This window comes from Puntigrus tetrazona, unplaced genomic scaffold, assembly GCF_018831695.1.
Source record: "Puntigrus tetrazona isolate hp1 unplaced genomic scaffold, ASM1883169v1 S000001156, whole genome shotgun sequence".
Lineage (NCBI taxonomy): Eukaryota > Metazoa > Chordata > Actinopteri > Cypriniformes > Cyprinidae > Puntigrus > Puntigrus tetrazona.
This window is the reverse complement of record NW_025048742.1, coordinates 279,085-297,572: the sequence shown is the minus strand read 5'-3', so window position 1 is coordinate 297,572 and position 18,488 is coordinate 279,085. Positions and strand designations below refer to the sequence as shown.

At 41.8% G+C, this 18,488-nt stretch overlaps 1 protein-coding gene across 3 annotated transcripts in view; it reads left to right on the top strand.

Annotated features, from left to right (window-relative positions):
• Positions 1-18,488, top strand: part of cep112 (centrosomal protein 112) — a 108,839-nt gene that overhangs the window by 16,983 nt on the left and 73,368 nt on the right. For all 3 annotated transcript variants that reach the window (XM_043234530.1, XM_043234529.1, XM_043234531.1), the window contains exons 10-17: positions 3,744-3,843; positions 4,547-4,665; positions 5,309-5,452; positions 9,408-9,562; positions 9,779-9,908; positions 10,752-10,844; positions 10,940-10,999; positions 12,108-12,187. In XM_043234530.1, coding sequence (XP_043090465.1) covers positions 3,744-3,843; positions 4,547-4,665; positions 5,309-5,452; positions 9,408-9,562; positions 9,779-9,908; positions 10,752-10,844; positions 10,940-10,999; positions 12,108-12,187 — 881 coding nt within the window. The remainder of the gene's footprint in view (positions 1-3,743; positions 3,844-4,546; positions 4,666-5,308; positions 5,453-9,407; positions 9,563-9,778; positions 9,909-10,751; positions 10,845-10,939; positions 11,000-12,107; positions 12,188-18,488) is intronic.

Sequence of the window (18,488 nt, the reverse complement as noted above, 5' to 3'; positions counted from 1 at the left end):
GATGAGCTTAGCAACAGAGTGCACTTCTGACAGACAAAAAGCAGGATAAATAATCCACTGATGGGCTCACTGACTTTTCAGAGAGCGAAAATAATAACTTTTGGGAGGTATTTTTGGTTTGAATGAAGTTGCATCTGTGTTTGAAGGACCAGCAATGAAATGGTCCTCCCTCGTCAACGATGTCCATCCTCTCTTCACTAAACACTGCTGTATTAGGCCTCATGAGGCACCATCACCCCCAACCTCAGAGAGTACATCTCTAAATAGGAGCTCTTACTGCTGATGAAGGCCTTTGAAGACTATTCTTGTTTAGTTTCTCCAATGGGTTTTGAACCTCAATAGCTTCCTGTGGATCTTTCATTAATTTGCTTTTCTTTGCAATCAACGTTACATGAAATCTTAATTGGTTCATAAGACTTTCTTTTGTTGGTGATTGTGTCTGCTATGCTCTTAATAAGCGCTGTTGTTTGGTTCTGAAAGATTCAGATGTGCTTGTTCAGAGAATGTCAATATTTGCTCAGGTGCATCTTTCTTTGAAGACCTTATAAACACCACACACACGCAGCGCAGTGGTGTCCGTTGGTGGGCTCGCTTGAGTCCAAGGGTGAGCAGGCCAGTTCATGTGCCCTGTCATGTCCTCTGAGCCGTTGATCTCCGTAGGGTACTTTGAGATTTACAGACCCCTGGTCGCAACGCCGCTGTCCACCCTCACTGAGACAATGGCCGACAGCCTTTGAACTCCCACTCAGACACAGACGGCTTGTAGAAGGTCAGGCCATCAAAGGAGTTACAGCGGTTTCAACAAACGTCTCTCTGCTGTGTTGCGGCCGCATCAGATAAAACACATTTCTGAAATGCCCGCCCCACCTTGAGCCCAGGCATCTGATCGCCTACAGATCAAGGCACAAGACTGGACCAACGCTTGGGAACAAGCCCAGCAGATCTACTGTTTATTTGGAGCTTGCTAAATGCAGGTTGCGCTTGGCTCCCTCCCGCCACTAAGGATTTCTAAATTCCTTGGGCTCATCAAAAGCCTGCACTATGTGGCACAATGGGCGGATTGTTAAGAACTTGCAGAACTGGTCCGTTGGAGTCTGGGAGCCCACCGCTGAGGTCTTTAGGAGATACAAGACAAGGTCATGAGTGAGTTCCTCAGAGCTATGGCTCAAGCACTCTCAGATACGGGCAACACTCATTCATGCTTCCGAGAGTCTGGAATGTTAACACTCAACATGCTCCTGAGACACATCAGAAAGAATACGTAACACTGTTTTCACTGAAGAGATAACTTCATTTCCTTTTATCCATATTCTTTTTTTTACTCCCATTTATAATGCAGAATCTCTCACTAAACATAATTCCAACAGAAAACTTCAATGAGCGATTTTTGAATATCTAGTTTATCTATTTATTTGGTATCTTTTACTATTAAACATGCTTGTGTGAGAAGCAGTGGAGATTTCAATTCCGTCAAGTGACTCTTTTGAACCAAAAGATTCATTCAGATTATGTTGATTCATTAGACCTGTAGATGGCAACTTTTTTTTGGATCTCTTATAAGTGAGTCATTGAATTATTCACTCAGTAGATGCGTTCAGAATCATTCACAGCATAAATAATGTCTTGTATGTTATTAAAATTTTACAAAGAGACTCTGTGAAGAGTGATTAAGCATCAGAAGTGGTTCCCAAACCTTCCCCCAACAATGTGCTTTGTGAATGTCTCATTTGTTTGATACCCCCTGTTAAGGGATCATCAGTATTTTCACTCAAAGATCTTTTTTGTTCTTTGGTGTAAAAGTATATTCGAAATACATGAGCAGTGGTGCACCATTAGCAAACATCCCAGTGCCAAACTTTTTGTTGTTTTTGTATGATATAATGTCACTTTAGTTTGTCTTTGATTTCGCTTGAAGTATATCAGGGCCTTTAAGTTATTGGAGTTCCTTCCAATGAATTGTCTGTGTTTGATAAGGGAGACATACATGATGTACACTTTTGTGGGCTGTTAGGGGCCGCTTGCCTAATTAAATGTATCATTACTACCAGTAACATCGTCATTTAATTGCATATAATCATAAGCCATGTTTACACGTTCATAAAATGTGGTATTTCTTGTGCTAAATAAACCAGTTCCCCCTTTTCTTTTGGCCATTCATCAGATTCACAAATTAAATACCTTGTTCATACAGTACAATTATGAATAACATGTTCCAGTTTGTTTAGTTTGATCATGAACAAGTGGCAGTAAATTCAGCCCTGCTCATCAAGTCATTCAGACTCAAAATATAGACTTGCTCAGTGAAGGGCGTATACGTTCAGCAGGTCCAACAATTGATATGCTATTTATATGCTAATGCATGGTAATAATATGCTGTTTGCTCATGCTATAGTCAGTCTTTGAAAGCAGGGAGAAGCAGTCAAGCTCTTCAAAAGATAGAGACTTCAGTGTGTGAAAAATATGTCAGTGCACGGAAGTGAATGATTTGTTTTGTTCATGACCAAAACACTACTTCTTGTCAGTGGGGTCATGGGTACGTCTCCTGGAGTGGTCTTCCTTCCCAGAGCATAATGTGAGATTCATACGGGTTTGTCATCCTCTACTTTAAGCTTACGCCACTGTTACAGATAATATACTTAAGCAAAAAGCCTTCACTGAAGAAAGGGCCAAAAATGGGGATCTTGCCCACCACCCCCAAACCCCCCATCCGCTAAACGTCGGCTTCAAAGCAGCAAATTCCAGCATTCAGTGACGCAGGAGAGGGCGAGTTCCTTCATGGTCATGCTTGTGAATAAGAACATTATCCTCTGTAATCTGCAGCCAGCATTAGCTTGTCATATGGAAGCACCACAAACCTCTATTTAAACTCTGTTCCCACTGAAATTTATTTATGGCTCTAGATTAGCTGGAAAGTCTGGAACATAAACGTTCTGTCATCCGTCGTCTCAGTGTCATGAATGCTTCTTGTTTGTAGAGTTGTTTGCTAATGCAAGCATCACTATTACCATTGCTCACGCTTAGGGTTGGTGATCTGAACAAACGTCTAAAAGCCGTGACACACCAAACCAACATCAAAGAACTAGCGATGACGAAAGCCAGCGGTGTTGACGCCTCGTGTTGCCTGGCATCTGGGCCAAAACGTTGCGCTTAAACAGCGTAAAGACTACAGCCATCGGCCAACTGGCACATACATTTTGTGCCTGCATGAGGGGAAATAACATTCCATGCCATCAGGTGGCAGTAGTCTGAATTTGTCATTCAAAGAGGGAACCCGAATGGTTGGATATGCAATATTACTTATAAAAGTACTACGTGGTTCAATTAGTGCAGAACGCTGTGCTGACAAATGATCGACGATGGTGTGTCACAGCCTCAAATGTCCTAAGCTTTAAACTTGGGAACTCCTCATGCATTGTGACATGAATCTAATTACCATATTTCGAATCATGTTAAAGATGGCTTAATTTGGCTTGCTTGTTTGGGGATGCTTGACTGATTGCACAGACGCTATTGGAGGAGATCTGAACTAGATCTATCTATCTCACTGAATCTATCAAAATTGTCTCTTTGTTATTGTCCTCTTGCATTATTGGCAAATAATTTCCTTTTTGACATAAAAGCTGTATTGTATTAAAAGCTATTGTATAAAGGCGACTTGATTTAACAACTACGCTATCCACACACAATGACAATCACGTTTTCTTCAGAAAATGTATAAACGTGGTTTGTGTTTATTTTTTAAGATTTTGGACCGCAAGAATGGTGAAATTGACGAGCTTAAGAGTGTGTATCGTGGGAAGCAGAAGGAGGCGGAGGAGACAATTCGGAGGCTAGAGAAGAGAGGTGAGGGAAGAAATGCAGTGGGTCATGTTTATACGCTAGTTCTGAGCACTCTGTCAGTGGTAAGGTGTTGCCCAGTGCACCCCAGCTGGAAACCTCTCCTTTAGCCTCAAAACGGCTCTAAAGATTTGGCTTTGAGGAGCCAACAAAAGTTCTACCTTGTAAACAGACTTGACCACGTTTAGAGAAAGAGGCTTTTTCTAGTGAGTAGTGATTTGATGTCTTGCTTTGGCTTTTATATGTAGTTCTCAAGTCCATGGCAGGTATTTGTTAAAGCCAGGTTACTCAAGAGGGTGTTGGTATTCATTTTTTTGGCCGTAAACCTAGTTTTGAATAAGCCCCCAAAATGTCATTTTAACTGACAAAATGCTAATTATTTATTGAGAGAAAGCTTCAGTCAATTTAATCTTTAATAATGATGACGTTAATGAAAAATAAAGTGAATGTGGCTTAACTTCTAAGCATTCGACATTACCTTTACTGGCTTTCTGCTGTAATACGCTTCACCTTAACTTACGTAACACAAAGATATTGTACCATTTCTTGTTTTTGTACCCATTGTTGTGTATTGTTGTTTTATTTATTTCGTTATTTTTTGAGTTAAGAAGTACGGTGCCGTCCAGGGCAGCCTGGGGTGCAAGCAGACAGAGAGATGCCCTGCGGCCAGGCCTGAATGTTTGTGTCTGCCTCCCTCTCTCCCCTGTAGTTCAAAGCCTGCTGCGAGAGTCCCAGGTCATCCGACAGACCAAAGAGAAACAGATCAGCGAGCTGAAGAAAATGTCTGATCAAAGTGCTGAATCTCTGAAAAACGAATGGGAGAAGAAGGTAAGGAAGGGTTGAAAAGGCTCAGGTTTCCACAGGCCCGTCCCTCCAGCAGCCAGAGCTTTGAACGCTGAACACTCGCTGAGTTTAGGGCTCAGCCAATCCCGTCTGAGTATGAGAAAGAATCCTAAAAATCCATCTTCTCTGAGCGTTCAGTAGATGTGTATGTTTATAGCAGAGATAGAAAAGAAAAGCTCAAGGTTTTCCCAGAGAATCCGGCCCTGCCTTTCTACAGGCTTTTGGTTGAAGGGTATCTTGCTTCAGGCCTTATAAAACATTCTCTTTGTTCTCTGTTTCTAAACATAATATTCTGTAGGACTCATGTTCAGGGCTCAACAATAAGGATGCTCAGATGGTAGCGCAGGATCATAGATCGTCTGTTTTTATGTCTTGCAAACTTTTAATGTTTTATTTATATAAAATTCATTATTTTATTGTTCTTAAAGTATTGTCCAGTGAACGCATTTTATAGGAAAAATTGCAAAAATTGGATGTATGCGTTCTTTTGTGTGTTTTTTTGAATAAAGAGTGTTCATTTTTTATGTTCATTAACTGATGTTAACTAATGAAAACTTATTGTAAAGTTTTACCAGTTTTATTTTCATATTTTGCCGATCTGTGTTGCATGTGTGGTTCTCTCTGGTAGCTGCATGCTGCAGTGGCGGAGATGGAACAAGAAAAATTCGACCTGCAGAAGAAACACACAGACAACATCCAGGAGCTGCTGGAGGACACCAATCGGCGGCTCGCAAAGATGGAGGCCGAGTACAGCAGCCAGACGCAGGCCACAGTGAGTGCTTTCACTCGTACTTCAACACGGTTCAGCGGAAAGATTCAATGTCTTGCGCTCTTACGTAGCCTTTAAATTCAGACATAGCACATTGCTCATTCAATAAATGCACAGCTAAACAAATGGCTTTTGAGTTTGGATTTAAATGTGGCTAATGTTGTAGATCTCTTCTGGAAGCTGGTTCCAACTGTGGGCGGCATAATAGCTAAAAGCAGACTCCCCTTGTTTTAACAGACTTGATCCTAATGATCTGAGTGCTCTGTTTGGTTTATAATCAGTGAACATATCTTCATCGTATTTAGGTCCTAGGCAACTGAGTGATTTATAAAAGAGTATAAGTACTTTCAAATCGATCCAGTCCTGAGGAGGACCTGAGTAGTGGTGTAATATGCTCAGATTTTCTGGTTCTAGTCAGAATCCTGGCAGCAGCGTTCTGGATGAGCTGCAGCTGTCTGATGGTCTTGGGAAAGCCAATAATCCACCCTGCTGGTGATAAAGGCATGGACAGGTTTCTCCAAGTCTTGATTGGAAACAAAACATCTAATTCTTGCAATGTTTTTGGGATGATAGGTTGCTGATTTAGTACGCTGACATTACTTCTGAAACTAATTTACTTTGCATCTGCTCTTTTGTTCTTTATGACGAGAGGATTCATGACCAAGTAGAACACAACAATAAATAGAAACTCATGCATTTTGAGTGGTAAGTTGATTCTGACTGGCTTAAACAACTCTGGCCGGCCGTAGCATAAAACAGACACGTGATTGGCTGCATGCTCAGCACTATTATGTACTGTATTATTTAAACCATGGGACATCAATACACACAATTTACGTCCACCAAAGTTAATCTACTCTCCTGTCTTATTTGTTTTTTGAACAAAATAGCAGATTCTGCATTATGTTTGCTTAGATCGCCTGTCAATCAAAGCTCTTTGCGAAGGGTCTATTGAGGGTGCCCTTACTAGTTTGATGGTGCTATATCATATCCATGAAACCAGGCTTGCGGAGCAACAATTTGAACACTTAGACATTGAGTACTGAGGTTTGTTGCTGTCACAAACACTGGACAAACATCTGTGTGCATTTTGCAGAGTACCTTTCTTTGTTTTTGTCTTTTCTCCTCTTTTCTCATCTTCAAATATTGCTTCGTGTGTGTGTGTGCCTGAAACAAAGCGTGCCTTAGAGCCTTTGATTGAAGCCACCCCACTAGAGGGACCGAAGCGCCGCGGCGCTCTGAGATGAGCTGGGACGGGCGTCCCTCCGTGGCACAGGCCTAATGAGTTTTGCTTGTTACAAATTAGCATTCAGCGGCTGTCATACAGGTAAGGGCACATACTGAGACGGCCGGCCGCGGTCTGTCAGCAGGGCTGAATTTAAGAGACTTCAAATGCATGCCGACCCCACAGAGTAAGACCCTTCTTTAATAATTAAACACAGCACATTTCCAGGCAGGGCCCCAGATGAAAGGCCCTTCTGTCATTGGAAATTAGGTTCTCCCATTCTGTTAGTTTAGGCTGACCTCGCCAACCTCTCCACCCATAACCCCCCCCTCCTCTTGTCTTACCTCTTCTCTGCTCATAGGCTGCTGTTGTCAATATGTCAGCCGAGGTGAGATGCTGTGTGTTGTTTCTACTTTGCGTTTGATGTCTCAATACTCCAGCCTTTGAAAGCCTTTGTTTATCTTTCGTTCTTTCATCATTCTTTTTGTGCGGCACGCTCTGGTGCTATCCTGATTTCTCAAAAAAGCTCTTCAAAGCTACGTGGAGTCACACTGTCCGCATCTCATATCTTCTGGACGGGCGAGATCGGAGCACCAGCGGGCGCCTGTCTATTTACCTGTGGCTTCTTGCGTGGGAGCGTGTCAAAAGTTGGCACGGCCGTTCTTCTACTTATTATTCCTATCGTTCATTGATGGCTTGATCGTCAAGTTTTAAAGCACACGGGTGCCGATGTCAGTCCTCAATAGAGGAAGCAACACATCGAATATTGATGACAAGATACATATTCATCACAGTCAGGGCTCGATGGAGATTGATAACTTCAAATGCATTGATGTCATAGCACAGACTGTACCTGAGAGACGTGAACACCAGTGCATCCATTTATCAAACTTCCATTTTTTTCCAGAAAATCTAACTGCACTTTTCAAAATAAAGGTTCTCATTGGCATCTGTATCCATGAAGAACCATTAACATCAAAGAAATCATCCCATTGCACAAAATTGTCCATTGTCCATTAGGAATCAAAAACAACCTTTTTGAACTTATATTTAAGGTCAACGAAATGTTATTAAAGACGCATTTGCTGCTAATATTTTAGTCGATTCTTAAGTGGTAAGCCAGATTTTTAAAATGTGTAAGTATTGGTATATACATTACTAATAAACAGTATAATAATTTGAAAGTAACTCTTAATTAAACCCTGACTCTGTAGTCTTCATGTTGGTAAGTATAGAGTGTTTTTTTAACAGTAGGATGTTGTTGAATAGCTTAAGCTGTAAGCAAACCCTGCCTATTGTATCAGGGTCAGTGTATTAATTACCAGCATGCGTCATAGCACATGCCCAACTCTTTCAGATCATGCCACATTTCACACTGGGAGTTAACAAAGGCCTATTTTCCATCGTTTTGACACTGACGTCGCCATCAGAAAGCTGTACTTTTCAACACTGGCCACTTTCATCATCTGAGCCGTGTATCTTCAATCAATAATCTGTCATCATTCATATCAGCCTGCATTCCATCCGCCACGCACGGGACAGTGGCCTCCATTAACGATGAGACACGTGTGTGTGTGTGTGTGTGTGTGCGTGCAGGCTGTCTGGTTTTGGTTTAACAGCTCTTGCTGTCCCATGGAAAGTTCTCCCCTTCCTGTATTTCGTCAGATATGGTTGTCTCATTTTCAAATGAAGACCATCCTAGATGTTCTTTGAGGGCTGAGCCATGCTTTGCCGCTGATCTGCTTCACATGCTTTTTTCATATTCAGTCCCAGCGTGCTCTGGGTTGTGCTAAAGAACAGAGGCCCACAGGTGCATCAGATTTGAGGCTGTTTGAAAGATGATCTCAGATGATCTTTGAAGGTGGATGAGGATGGTGTGGTGGCCATGAATGCGGTTAGAGAGCTGTTTAAGCTCACTGTTGCTGAACTGTTCAACTTTCACTATCACATCTACAGAAGAATTCCCCATTCAGGAGATCTTCACTGCCTTTCTCTGCTGTGTCTTTGTAGTGGAAATCAGTGTTGGGAAGCTGCTGTGAAGCTGTAGTTTGTCAAGATACAAGCTACTCATAATTTAAAGTAGTTCAACTACACTCAAGCTGTTCTTTTGAAAAAGTTGTGAGCCAGCGGTCAAAAGTTTGGAATAATTAGCATTAGTGCTGTCAAACGATTAATCGTGACTGATCACAGTTTTTGTTTACATAATATATGCATGTGTTCTGTGTTTGTTTATTATGCATATGTCAATCCACATGCACACAAATATATACAGGTATGTATATTTATATTTTATATTATATATAAATGTATTCAATATCTAAACATATAAACAACATATTTTTCTTAAACATGTACATTAATGTGTGTGGATTTATATATACATTATAAATGTATACATTCATATATTATGCAAACAAAAAGCTGTGTCAAATTACGAATAATCGCACTAATTAGCTCTAGAAACAGCAAGGTTGCATATATTTAATCAAAAATGTAGTAAATGCTTTGTAATGCTTTGAAATCTTATCACAATTTTTCAAATTGAATATATTTAAAAATCGAATGTATTCATTTGAAGCGAAGCAGAATTTTCAGCAGCCATTCTAATTTGCCGCTCAAGAAGGTTTTTGCCGCTTAATATTTTTGTGGAAACGCTCCCATTTAAACGTTTTTTTTTTGAGTTTTGGGTTCTGAGTTTGTTTCTTAACTGATAAACTTTTTCGGTTCTTCAAGGAGCAGATATTGCACGAGCTAGAGACCCGGGTGAAGCAGCTCTCAGTGGAGGTGGAAAATGGGAACCTGCTCCGGCAGAAGGTCACACAGGAGAAAGCCGAGTTAGAGATTCATATCGCCTCCATCAGCGCTGAGCTTCAAGAGGCTAACCACAGGTACAAGAAAACCACCTGATCGTCCAGACAAGCTCAGATACCACTGATCACAGGTGCTCCAAAGCAGATGTACGACATCATAAACACACCTGACTTGAAGGCAGCGTATCATAAATCCTGAACATAGTTCAGTTAATATAATTCAGTGTGAAGGAGTCAAGAGATTAGAGCTATTGTGCTTTTATCAATCTAACGAAAGTTGTTTGTATGCTTTAGGAACGTATCCCTGCAGAAGGAGATGGAGCAGATGAAAGTACAGCGTGAAGATGCTCTGCAAAAACTTCAGGCCAGGCATAACGCTGACATGAACCACTTCCAGCAGGAGCATGCCCTATCTGCAGCCAAGGCATCTTCACTTATCTCTTACACTTACACATGCTTTACTCGTTTTAATTTCGTGTGATAATTACCAGCTTCATTTTTGGCTGAGAACATCGAATTAACTCGGTATGGAATCTTAGGAAAGATTCCTGGTATATTAGCTCTTTTCCAAACCCTGCCAGCTACTTTCTATTGCAGCATCCTGACCTAAATGAAGTGGCTGAACTGAAACTCAATTATTGATCAGTTGTTGCCACCCAAATGTTACGACTCGCATGAAGCGCTAAAAAGAGCAAAGTAAAACTTACAGTTGATTCCTATACTACTGTATGAATTTTACATTAGGCTGTATTAGGACGAATGTTGAGTATATTTCTGTCCTAAAAAGTGTAAGTTTGTTCATAATTTAATTGGATAGTTCACATAACATATTCTGAGACTGCTGTGCCAAAAAACACAGTTTATTCAATGCAGTTTTATTATTATTATTATTATTATTATTAAAAATAAGATGTATTTTTATGTACTTAATGTATTTATACTTGCATTTAATTGACTGAAAAGTATATTTGCCAGATACTTGTACTTCACAGAAGCTAGACGTATGTAGCTTACATTATAGAAAACATGTAAAAACATAAATACATACATACATACATATTTGTATACTGCTAATACACTACATTAAGTATACTTAACTATATGAGATGGACCTGGAACTACACTTAAACTTTTCTAAAATGCACTTAATAGAATTATATGGCTCTACTGAAGAGCCTTTGCATCAGATGAATGCTTGAGATGGAAATACTGCGCAGTTAGACAGTAAAAATTATCATGTTGTGAATGTAGTTTGTTTTTATGTCAGGCATCAGAAGTGATTGAAGATTTGGAACAGACTGCGATTCACCTCAAACAGCAGATGCAGGAAGTTGAAAACAGGAGACAGAAACAGCTCAGGGTCGGTTGTTCTGATGTTTCGATCAGAAATACGCCATATAAAAGAAGTACAATCGGTTTGCGCGAAAACCTTGTTTTGATTTTTTTTTTATTCAGGACCGAGAGAATAAGATGCAGCAAGAGATAACAGACCTACAGAATATCGCTGACAAAAAGGTAATTTGTTTATTCACAAACACACGATGCTATATTTATGTTTGGATTCATTTCATGCAATTCCGTGTGCGCTCTCGGTGATTGTGGTTCATACATTTACGTTGCACTTTTTTGCGTTAATGCTTAATAACGCCAGATGTTAAGCATTGGCGGTTCTAGTTATTATATTGAGGCAATTGTAATACATTTGAGCATCAGTTAAAGAGGCTGACCGTTCTTTACAATCGCCACCCCTCTCAGAAGCGTTATAAACCAAAGCAGGTTTAGGTTTTTAGGTAGACATAAAAGCATTTACTCTGCTTTCAATTGCGCTAGTTCACTTTGATGGTGCGGCTGTAAAATGTAGGCCCTGTTTCCACCTGGTATTAAGATGTTCAGTGAACCGATCAAAAATGGTTACGTGAAACGCAATGCCATTTATATTATTATCATGCATTTTAAACGCGTATCCTTTGCCGAGTAGGCGGAGCTTCGCCCTTTCATTTCCAGAACTTAGTGTTTGAAAATCTAAAAATAGCAAGGGGTCACTTGTGTTTTTGTCTACCACTGTGTGTACTTTCAGCGATCTAATAAAAAAAATAATTGAACCCACTTTACATCTGTATTTAGCATTGATAACTTTTGGATTACCAAAAATGCCAGGTGGAAGCACAGACCAATTGGTGTTTTCCCAAATGAGAGGGGAACATAACTGGACAGTCAAAGTCCGACCTGATGGCCCTCACTAATTATGACTTATAGCAGCGGCTCCCTTTCAAAAGCCTTCAAAGCTTCAGAACTGTCATAAAAGGCCTGCTTTAATAATTGGGCTGACACAATCAGGTGAAGATAAGTTTTAAGATCAGTCTCGGACACCTGGCCGCTGCCTGCTGCCCCACCTTCAAAGGGCCCGGGTCCGGTCATAAAGCAGGACGGTGAGGCGGACCTCTGTCAAGGGCACATCTGCAAAGCAGAGGCCGTATACACCTGCAGGCCAGCCGTCTGCCAGCGGCTGCTCAAGGCTGACCTCTGACCTGTAGAAAATTAGATCAGCTCTGTTTAGTCGTGCCGAAGGGCGGGAGCTGATGAAGCGCGTTGAGTGATTGACGCTTCTGCCGTCCTGTCGCAGCTGCAGACACTTCAGGCCGAGCTGGAAAAAGAGAGAGTCGACAGCAAGAGGAAGATGAGCAAGATGGAGGACTCACTCAGGTATGTCCGGCACTAAATTCATTATTACGGTCCCCTCCTTTAAAAGTACACTAATGTCAGTAGGATTGTAGTAAGGTTCTTAATTAATAAACATATATATATATGAGACATAATAAATATACACAGTCATACACTTTTTATTTTAGATGTTTATTCGCTATATATAGGTGTGTATGTGTATAAATAATGCTTTATATGTATTTATATATAACCATATAACGAAACCATAATGCATTTATTTATTTACAACTTTTTTTCTATTTGTGTGTGTGAGTGTGCCTTTTGAGGTTTATTATAATTAAGTATATATAAGTAACTTTTTACAGTTTTAATTTTAGTTTTAGTTAAATACAATAACACAGCTGCACTGTTACAATAAACCTTGCGTAATACGTTTACAATTATTTATTATATACACAAATGCTGCTTTTCATTTAAGTGTCCAAGGGCAATATTTGGTCAGTCTTGCCTCCCCGACTGCTCCGGAGCCGTGATATCCAGCAGTGCTCTAGTATTGTTGTGTGCTAGCAGAGACCAGTAAAATGTGAACAATGCTGTGGTCTGGACCGGATTATGGGGCTGTGGAAGAGGCTCTGCTCTAAGTCCTGTTTTGGGAAGGCCATCTCCTGGCCCACAGCAGAGCCCTCAGATGTGGAGCTAGCGCGGGGTTACCGCCTGTGCTCCCGGAGCCCGTTCCCGACCGCAGGAATGCAGCGGGAGATGTGGAAGTGGTTAGGAATGGCGTTCCGAGGAAGCTTGCAGGGTTTGTGCGTCGGGCGGAATCGCACACTTTCAGGTTAGACACTGTTCGAGTTCGTCCGGCCTTGCCTTTTTCACTGTCACTCAAGGAAAACGAGCAAAAAAGTCCCCAGACAAGCTGCGTGCCACGTTCAACGTACCCACCAGGCGCAGATGCGAGATTATTTACAGCGTCTAAACATCGGTGGAAAACCTCCCGTTTAGGTCGAAGAATGACGTCAAGCTGGACTCGGCCCACTGATGAGCTCATTATTTGCTGTTTGTTTGTTTGGCCCTTGTCCTGGTGCATCACGCGCACTTGGCAGAAACTGTACGTGTTCAATTAGATTTCAGTCGTTAACTCTGCCAGTGGACATGTGACATCATCATCATCATCATCATCATCATCATCATCTCCTGGAGCACAAGACCTGGTCCTAAATGAACAGTTTTTACGGGAAAACATTTCCATGACACGCTTTTCAGTTACTTTGTTCCCGTGTAAATTCGAACGTGTTTTCATCAACACATTTTCGGAGTGGAAAGCAGAATAAAAAGAGGGCAATGTAGAATACGTGCCTTTCTCTACAGATGGGTCTGTTTCTCTTCTTTGAGGAATGCATTAAAGTATAAGAGCATGCACAGGCAGTGTGCTTAAAATGTAGCATAGCGACCAGTTCTCGCTATTAACTAGTTGCTTATTAGCATGCCCGTTGTTAACATATTTATTTGTATTTATAAAGCACATATTCTGCACGACCACGTTTCGCATCTCTAATCCTTCGCAAAAGCTAAACTTAACTACCTTACTATTAATAAGCAGCAAATTAGGACTTTATTGAGGAAAAGCTCATAGTTTAAGGTGAGAATTGGACCTTAAAATAAGTTTGACCTGTAATTGTCAGTGTATAAGTATAGTCTTTTATATCACATACTTACATATAAACAATGAACTAAAATAGTCTGAATCCTGTAGATAGTTTTTAAACAATGATGCGAAAATCTTGGGTTTTCAATGTCCCGGATTCGCATGCGCATAAGTTGAATTCAATAGAATCGCAAGTATAATGGTACCGGCCCTTTAATTTGGTATGTATGCATGTATACATACCAAATCAGTTTAACAACAGTTTCATTAAAAACAAACCAACAAGCCGAAATGAGACAATTATTAAGCGAAGGAAATCAGGCCTGGCTGTCATTGGCACATATGTAATTTAAAACTGTTTCAGGACGTTTTGCATGTCTTGTCCCGTATAGCACAACGCTTCCTTTCATCTGCCGAATTGTGATTTTTATTTTTATTTTTTTCCCTCTCTCCGCTGTTGCTTTAAAGTGTCGAGATGAAACGAGCGCCGTTATCTGACGTACCCGTTAGTGCGCCAGACACACACGGCTTAGGATGAATAAATTAGCCCCGCGTGAGCAGCGAACAACACAGATGCCCATTTGTGTCAATAGGCAAGCGCATTTACACAGCGGTCCTCATCGAGCTAATTAAACAGTCATTGGGCTAACGAGCACCCAGGATCCCCGGTCTGCTACCTACCTGCCGTTCAGGGTCTTTTGGCCACTTTAAAGTCAGCGCAGAACTTCAAACGGCCAGCCAGCACACACATCAAGAGAGCACCGCCTGATAGCGGAGATCAGAGGATGAGCGGAGAAATTTAAACGAGATGAAACCGCATAAAGTGCTGGCTGCTCACCGCATTATATGCAGGCTGGCATGTTGGACACACTTTCATGTGCATATGTGTTACAGAGAGGCTGTGAAAACGTATGTAATATTTAGCAAGACTTGCATCATTTTTTTTTTTTTTTGCGTGCGCATTTTATTTATAAAGTATTTAGACTTTTGTATTTTTTATTTTTTCGCATGCCCTTTTGATATGCACACGTGAATTTAAACATGCACGCGCGTAGACGCAAGCAGCTGGCGTGCTGTTTGTTTGTCTGAGCCCCCTTCCCTTCAAAAGAACCACCCCCTTCCCAATGCAAATGAGAACCGGCGCATTGTTTAACTTTATGTTGCTATGGCAATACCATAGTGAGCTACCATGCTCGGAAAAAAAAAAAAAGTTAGCTTTTTTTTGATCAGCGTGTCTGTCTGATCATCAGAGGAAATGCATTTACACGACGAACCGTTGTGCTCTGAATTGGTCTTGGTTTTATTTTGATTGTACTTCTTAGAGCCTTCTTAGAAAACTCTTGAAGCGATGCTTGCTTGCTTTGCGTCTATTTCTTTTTAAGCACGCATTCGGTAAAACGGCCAGGTCGGCGAAACAGCCCGATTTCGTTCCCATCATCGTCTGCCTTAAAATGCGGCATGATTGTCAAGCGTAAGCTCGCACGAGAGGAGTGCCACAGGGATATGTGCTTCGGCCTGGCTAGGTTGTCCCACGTCTGCAGCTGCGGATCTCTTTGAGTCTCGGGCTACAGCCCAGTCCGGCTCTGGCGGGGGAGGAAAGGGAAGGGGGCACATCCCCGGGGATTCGGAGGCCAACATCAAACGGACTAATCACTGCGGTCCCGCTGGATCAGACGGAGGATAAGAATAGGCAAGAAAATAAACCAGCTGGCCCTAAACTCCGTTCCTCGTTTTGAAGACGATAGTGTTGCACTCCCTAGATGAAGCGTAGATTAAACTCATCGTTCGAATTTCGCACAAATCTCAATGTTTGACACATTTTAGTAGACAAATTCTATAAAGCAGTGAGAGTTCGAAGAATTTATTTTCTAATAATCAAACACGCCCACAGTTAAACATGCATGACCCTTCATCTCAGCATAAAGATGAGTCAGTTCTTGAGTGCCGCCTGATTGAATGTCTGCAGTATTGCTCTCGGCGGTAAACAGCTCACATGTGTTGCCGCGTAGACTCTTTCATTTTTAAACTCTTGATCGCGGATAGGTGATTGAAATCTGATCTCGGCTTTGATCCGCTAAGCTGATTCGAATAGATGCTTGTGCAACTCAGCAAACGCGCTGCATTTCGGAGAAGTTACGGGCGCATGGCGTTTGGCTGCGTTTTATTCTCGTCATCTGTTTTTGACTTTTTTGCAATTATGTATATTTTCTCCCCCTTCGTTTTAACTTTGCATTGTTTATGAGTTATGGTCTGCGTGCACGTGGGTCTGAAGGATTACTATAAATTAATGAATCCGAAGCGTCCAAAAACGCATTGAGAAAAAGCCTTTCGGCGGGGGTTCTTTCGCTGTTGCTAGGAGAGAAGCGGGAGGCGTGCCCTGTTGCGCAGGAATGGAGAAAACAGCCCGCTGGTTCATGCATCTGAAAGCGTTTAAATCGAACACAGTCACACTTTCCACAGAGCATTGCATGCATACCACCAACCCCTGCTTCCTGCAGACACCTGCTCTTCCTTCAGGGGGCGCCACGCGGACACGCTCGTCGCCCGGGACGGCAAGAATAACCTTTCAGCGCTTAAGCTGAAAACTACGAACAAATTCCTCGCGTTTGGAATTTCCTCTGGAAGTTTTTAAAGGGATGCAGATGTTGTTTTCTTGTATCACACGCAAACCACATCATTGAATAATCGCCCCGTGCTTAAAGCGGGAGGTTTATGGTTTGTGTCACTGAACGTGTATTTCGCACTGGGAATGACATTAATTAAGAGGCGTCACTGAATGCGATCCCACCCAAGAGTCACACTCTTCACTGATTCAGCAGCAGACGCTCCTGGTGGTCCGCACCGTCGCAGCGATCAACGCTGATGAGCAACTTTTTTGTTTGCCGTCAAATAAGTGATCGCACGCCTATTTGGGTCAATCCCAAATTGAAAAAAAAAAATGAAAACCTTTAAGTAGGTAAACAGTCAGATTTCACCAACGGTTGCCGGATATTTTCTCGCCGTCAAAGCTTGTCGAAGGGAATGTTTTTGACAGCATGCAGGCGGTCTGAAAGCAGAAAAATGCATATCGCTGGCACACGTGTCGATTTCATGACCCTGCACTTGGAGGCTATCTGGCTGTGTTTGGAGTGGAATACTAGCTTTCTACTTACTGAATGCATCAGTGCATCATTTCTAACATATTCTCATCTGTGAAAAAATCTACTAAATCCTATATATATATATACTTATTAGTGTTATATTTTTTCGCATTACACTGTATAATTGAATCGTAATTGGTGCATCATGTGTATCTTTAATACATTGCATCATTTACTATGTTTTGAGGTGTGTATTGCATCAACCTCAGTTATGGAGATTCAAGTAAATGTCACTAGTAATCTTGCTCATTCAAGTAACAAATGGCCTGCTGTTATGTTAAAATAAGGTCGTTCCCACTGGATTTGTATATATATATTAGTATAATCTGCAGCATAATGCCTATTTTGCCAAATGCAGACCACACTGGTATTATACGCATGCAGAAAATTAGTGTTATTCCGCCTACTACGCATACTGTTTTCTGCAGCAGTAGCATGTTATTCAGAACTAAGCCTGACATTGCTGTAAAAATGGCGCGTTTGTCATTGAACTTCCACTCTACTAGAGACCGCATTACATCGGTTATAAAACGAGGAACGAGAAACTCATAACTCAATCAGAAACCGGCCGTTTCCCCCGAGCGCCGAGCAGATATTTGAACATGAGCGCAGGGTGTTAAGACTGCATGCTCGCGCAGCAGCTGCTGTTATTTTTGAATTTTGTATTCGCACGTCAGTCATAAAGCGCTCAAGTCTGTTTCTGTGCGTTACTGGCTCTCTGGGGACGGAGGAATGAGGCACTCCTCTTTTGAGGGCGCTGAAAATTTCAGCTTTGCATTTTCTCTCTGGCTTTAATGCGTTGCCTCTTTTTGGGCCCCAGCTTTGATCTGGGGCTGGATGTGTTATCATTCCGTCATGATGAGCTCATGGAGTGGACGGCCTTTGGCTTCACACTGGTGTGGAGAGGTGTAATCCACCTGGAATCCATATGTCTCTCCTAGTGTGTTTATAGCCCACGTCCAGAAAGACTGAGCGTTGGCCAAGTGTGATTTTAACGTGAAGATGCTGCGTATATAATCTGGAGTTTGTGCACCTTTTTAGCCAGATGTCTTCTCTCAGACGCTCAGTGACTTACAGGATATTTATGATATATTCCTCTTTCTGTCTTTATCGAGTGTCTTCCCCTCGTGTGTCTATAATGCAAATCTACAACCTTCGAGGGAAACAGTTTGTTCTTTTTTGCACATCCAGACCAAAGTGAGTTTATTGTGGCATCTGTCACAGGTCAGGTGCTTTGAAGGTCCTAAGCCCAGGTTCTTTGTGGCCACGGGTGCCAGAAGCTCAGGCGTCGGACGGGTTGAACGCAGCCTGGATGAAAATGAATGGGTGCGTTTGTGTGGCCGTAGCATTTGAATTAGCAGCATCTCCAGTCTTATTTACAGTACGAGCTCCCCATCGAAGCGTCCTGCTCTCCACATTGGAGGCGTCCTGTGGTTGAGGAGGTTTGGAAAATTGACCCTCCTGTCTGACTTGCGGCTAGGCGGAAGCGCTGTCGCCCTTTCCTTAAGTCCCTTCCTTCTGCTTTTCCCCCCAAAAATCCCCTTAAAGAGTGCAG